The 5,436-nt window shown below is 44.2% G+C and overlaps 1 protein-coding gene across 1 annotated transcript in view; it reads right to left on the bottom strand.

Moving 5' to 3' along the window:
- The window catches only part of LOC102247221 (cytoplasmic aconitate hydratase), a 44,051-nt gene extending 42,195 nt beyond the window's left edge, over positions 1–1,856 (bottom strand). Inside the window, exons 1-2 of the mRNA XM_014536323.1 lie at positions 1,738–1,856; positions 298–466 (exon numbers count right to left, since the gene is read on the bottom strand). Of these exons, the coding sequence (XP_014391809.1) occupies positions 298–466; positions 1,738–1,834 (266 nt within the window). The 5' untranslated portion in view covers positions 1,835–1,856. The remainder of the gene's footprint in view (positions 1–297; positions 467–1,737) is intronic.
- Between the last annotated feature and the right edge of the window lie 3,580 nt (positions 1,857–5,436).

Here is a 5,436-nt window from a genome sequence, read left to right as displayed (position 1 = left end):
TCCAAGAGAGCTCCACTCCTATGTCTCTCCCCCTTCGCTGGCACGTTAGGGACTGCAGTCTTCAAGACCAAGACAGTGAGTGACCTCTGTCACTGGAAGAGGCGGCGGGAACACATCCCAGCTTGCCTGAAACTAGCTCTTGCTGACTGAGATCAGTAGTTCCCTTTCGTTTTCAAAAGTGTCTGGTTATTGGGTAATAAATTATATAGTCACTGTGGCTGGCTTTTTGTTTAAAGCTTTCTTTAAAGTCTGACAAGGGAGGCAGAGAAGAAGAGAGCAAAGTGACATGAGGCTCACGTGAAGTCCTGCAGGATGACCCGAGCAGGCTTAAATGGCACTTCTATGTTCTTGTGCTGCATGACATTCCAATTTAGGATATTTTCAATGTCATCTTTCTTCACCAGAAATTGATCACAGTTCCGAATGGCTGCCTCCAGGAGAACTCTAATAGAAAATGGTAAGCGTCCTAGGATAAAGGAGAAAGAATAACAAAACAAACAAAAATCATGAGACTCTTTATCATAAGAGAGCTTTAAAGCCCATCTCTATGTAATCTATATATATAAAAGGCTAATATGCAAAGTGTCCCTTCAGGAGTTCGACCAGGAGTTCGCTCGCTTGCTATGACATGTGCTCACCACCAGGGGGTGGCACAGAATGAAGGAAGGCCCCAGCTGGCAGCCTGAAGGAAGGCCCTGGCTGGCAGCTGGAAGGCTCCTATCGGCCCTGATCGCTGGCCAGGCCTAGGGACCCTACCCGTGCACAAATTTCGTGCATCGGGCCTCTAGTCTTGATATAGGCATTAGACTATTCTTCCAACTGGGAAAGAGGGTAAATGTAAACTGATTTTAAAAGTTTAAAATATGAAGGTATTGAAGATATTGAATGGATTTAAGACAAATTCAGTACTAGAAAATACCCACACACTAGGCAAAAACAAAATATTACAGTTAATTCTTTCAGAATAAATGGTTGCCTTACAAATCATCATGAAAGAAACCAATGTAGACATTTAATGTATTATATGTTAGCAAGTAAAACACACATACACACAGTAATATTTCTCATGAAAACTAGTGTCTAAGAAATGAGAAAATAACTCCTTTACAATTATTGTAATTAAGACCAAAGTATAGTAACATACATCTCTCCAAGGAAATAAAATCCCAAACAACATATAGTGTGGTAACTGGGATTTCTAGGATAAAACAATGGTAATTCATAAGAAAAACTACTTTGCTCCTTTAAAAAGGAAATGTTCCATCCTGATATATGAAATTATTCCCCAATATTATCTGGAAAAGACAAGAGTATAAAGGTAGAAAGGCACAGGATTTGGAATAAAAAAGACGTGTTTTTGTCCTATCCTGCGTAATCACAAAGTTGTTATTTGACCATCTCATTGACTCTCTCTGGGAATTCAGATTCCTTAGCAGTTATTACACTTTATAAACATGATCTCTAGGGTTGTTACTCAGATTAAATGACATAATACATATGTACAAACACTCTATACCCTATAAAATGCTATATAAATGCTACATGTATATCATCATTATTACTACTTAAAAATGAGCAATGCAAGGTATGTGTGTTTATAAAGCTTAATCCAAGATCTGTTCTCTGCTATGCCTTTTTCAACTCTCCTAAAAGGTAATTAATTACATAGCATAATTACTATGCAAATGAGATATCAATTGCTGCCACAGCACTTACTTCATAGAGCCATGTACCTACCATATCTTGAATCGTCCAATTTATTCAAATTGAAGAATTTCTTTCCTGGTTGTGCAGGATCCAAAGGCTCAGCGAGGTGTGCAAATGGGTTGCTCATGTTTCCTGATGGCTCTGTGTCCCTGAAAAGGAACAAGGACATTTAATTTCTACTCTCAAAGCTGGACCTCATTTATTTTGAGGAGTGTTTGCTTTGTATAACAATTATGGTACACATTTACTTCAAGAAATCATTGTCTTTTCAGAGAGGGAGGTGGGATATAAATGAATATAAGAATGATCTTAGCAAATAAAATGGGTTTCTGTGAAGCTATTGTGAAACCCAGCATTCACCTCTAAGAGAGCATAAAATCCCAAATTTCTTTCGTCTTCTTTCTACAATTTTCCAACATTTTGCCACTGATAAGAAATAGTAATAAGTGAAATGAAGGAATTATCTCATGGTAAATCCTGAATATTTGAACAGACCTTTGAGCTGGACCGTGACTTGCTTGACAGGAGGTAAGAGGTCCATAGCAGGTGATATTATGCAACTGTATAAAACTTGGACTTTGGAAATGGGGATTTAAAAGCCGCTGCTTTCTGTTGTAAGTCTCTGCAGCAATGTAAGTAAACGATAAACGTGTTGGTCAGAAGTGTCTCTGACTCAGTTTTGTATCTGACAACAATGGAGTGTTCACATCAGGGAATCTTTAAGGTAATATTGTGGTGGCATCAAGGCCCAAACTTCCAAGTTAGGTTTGCAGGGGACCCTCTATCCAGCTCTGGGCAGAACTTCTCTTTTCATAAATTATAAGCAGTGAACAGGGAGGACATTTTTCGTGGCCTCCACACACATAAACAGCAATTTGAAATCATATATGTACAACTTAGAGCAGAACACTATGGGGTGGGCGACAGAGACTTGCTCTCTATTCCTACCCCTTGGGCAAAAACTCTTTAATGACTCCATTCCCCAACAGTCTTAATTTTAAGATAAGAATAGTAACATTTCCCTAATTAATCCAAGATTTTCATGTGTAAATATTCAACTCAAATAATTTTGAGATGACTGATGTGGAATGATCAACATATTACTGTAAAATGAAAAAAACCCACACACATTTATAGATGTGGAATGATCAACATATTACTGTAAAATGAAAAAAAAAACATGTATAGGAAACAACTCTTTATGGAGATAAAAAGTTACAAATGGGCCTCTTCTCCAGGGTCCCTATCTTCATCAAGACATAAAAGGGACTGGTTCCTCTAAGAGGGACAGAGGCCCCAAATCAGGTGGGGAAGGAGGGCTCAGTCTTACCGTATATCCTTTTGCATGGTTTGCATTTTTAACTGTGTACACATATAACTTCTGAAATAGGGCTTTGTATATCTACTGTGCTTAAAGCCCAGGACTAGTTAGTTCTGGGGAGAGGCAGCTGGTTGAGAAGCAGCCCTGCCTTCCTGGGGCCACCAGCACAGGGACAAGCCAGACACCTGACGGGGCAAGAGAAGCCGGAGGAAAGAGGGGGTTGTGCGCCAGCAACTCTGCTGGGAATGGCTTCTGTCCCCTGGTCCCATGTGGGGTTTGTAGGAGCCGCCATCTGTGGGGGGAGAAAAGGTATCTGCCTCAATTTGGGCCAAGCCACTTCCTTCTTTAGGAATTCTGGAACTGAAACTAAGAAAGGTCAGCAAGGGACAATGGAACATACTGGAACTGTGCTTATAAAAGTATGTGCCCTAGAATCTGCACAGCATTACCTGGGATCTTTCTTGTTAAAAAATGAGTATTTCTGAGTGTCCTCCCTGAATTACCAAATCAGTCTTTAATCTCCCAAGTGTTCCGGACACATTTTCAGTTTGAGAATCACTGGCGGACACTGTGGAGTAAGGAGCTTACACTTAGTTCAGGAGGCAGCGATGTACCAGGAAAGGTGGGTAAAGTGTATGAAAAAGGGAGGGCCATGTTCATAGGAGAGAGGGGGTCACAACCCACATGCCTACATGGCCCAGGCAGGGAACCTACACGGAGCGGGCAGCAGAGGGGCCGGGCAGCCTGGGCAGTGTGTGCCCGTCTAAGGGCAGCAGCCTCTTGGCTCCGGCCAAGGTCTGAGGTCGGACGGCTGGCCATCCGGATTTTCACATGCGCTCTCTTGACTTATAAATGTCGGTACATAAGGTTTTGTAAACGACTGTGCGGCTGTGCACCATGATGGCCAACCAAACACGCCTGTGGGCCCTATTGGACTGCTGGTCCGTCCGCGACCTGTGTCCCAACCTGCCCTGACAGGTGTACTGGCCAGGAGGAATGGTGGGGTAACCAGGCAGGAAACTCAGGTGAAGGTGAGACGGAACCTGGGCGGGCACTGGACGGCGGGCAGCTGGAATGGAAAAGCAGTGGATGGAGCAAAAGCTGAAGAGGCAAAAGGAGAGAAAATGGCTAAGTGAGTGGGAATCTCAGGGAGGAGAAAAAATACAACTGAGCTCCGGGTGCCAAGGAGAGACTGGCTGTAGTGTTTGAGGAGAGAGCGCATTTAACATGAAGTGGAACACAAATGCAAGAGACTTGCTATTTATCCCCACTAAATGCGGAGCCAGGCAGGAGGGACAAAACCATATGGACACCTATGAGAAACAGGCTGGCTTGTCTCCAGGAGCAGTTTACAAACCTGTGGGCTCAGAAACGGGTTAACCATTCCACTGACGGAATTCTGAAAAATTTAAAAAAGCAATCATACTGCTATCCCTTTGATCTGTCACTGATGCTGCTGCCCCAGACTTAACTTTCCCACCCCGAAAACTAGCAGCTGAAATGGTAAGACTGTTGTTTTGCCTGCCTGGAGTTGCCTTAGCTTCTTTTCAGGGGTCACCCAGTACCTTGGTCTGCACCAGCCATTGTTACCTGTCCCCGGGGGAGAGAGCAGCAGTGTGTTTTAGCAACCCGCCCCCCACCCCCCTCCGCAAATGGATTTGCTTGGAAGCTGGGAAACGACCCCTCCACATGAGCCAGGAGAGCTCTGGAAATCAGAGCCACTCCAAGGTTCCACTCATCCTATGACCCTTGTCTCGAATCCCCTTACAGGAGTCCCCAGTGCTTAGAAATCCCAAGAGAAAGCCAACACACAACAGCGCTCCAAGGAGGCTCGGAGGGGGAAGACCTTTGCTTGGGAACCGTCAGATGCAGAGTGGAATCTAGTGCTCCTCGGCCTCCTCCCCTGCCCAGAACCCTCCCCCAGCCCAAACTTGAGTAATACCAGCTCCTGCTGACTCCCAAACTGTCCCAAGATTGGGGTTTAGTCTAGGAACCCTACCAACGGGCCAGGGAGCCTGCCTGCTTTCCACATTCACATTAAGCACAGATCCGGTTTCACTCCCTTTCTTTTCTTATCTCCCATCCTCCTCTGCTCCGCTTTGTCCTACATGTTTCAGTTTTACCTACTCCCCATTCAATCTCATAAAAGAGAGAGTCCGTGTGAATTTTTTAGGAGAGGGTGGCATGTTACCCTATCTTTTTGGAAGGGGGAGAGTGAGAAGGTATGGAGATATGTTTGGGTTGCTGCCTTTTCTGTTCCGCAGAATCAGATGGCACGGCCTGAAGGTAAAGGGAAAAAAGGAAAAAGGAAGAGGAAAGGAGAGCTGAGGAAATGGCATCTTCTCAGCTTGGAGGTTGGAGCTCATTCCGGACCTGTCCTTCCTGAACACTTGCCTTCAGATGCTGGA

Source organism: Myotis brandtii, unplaced genomic scaffold (assembly GCF_000412655.1).
Source record: "Myotis brandtii unplaced genomic scaffold, ASM41265v1 scaffold1603, whole genome shotgun sequence".
Classification (NCBI taxonomy): Eukaryota; Metazoa; Chordata; class Mammalia; order Chiroptera; family Vespertilionidae; genus Myotis; species Myotis brandtii.
This window is presented reverse-complemented; position numbering and strand designations above follow the sequence as displayed.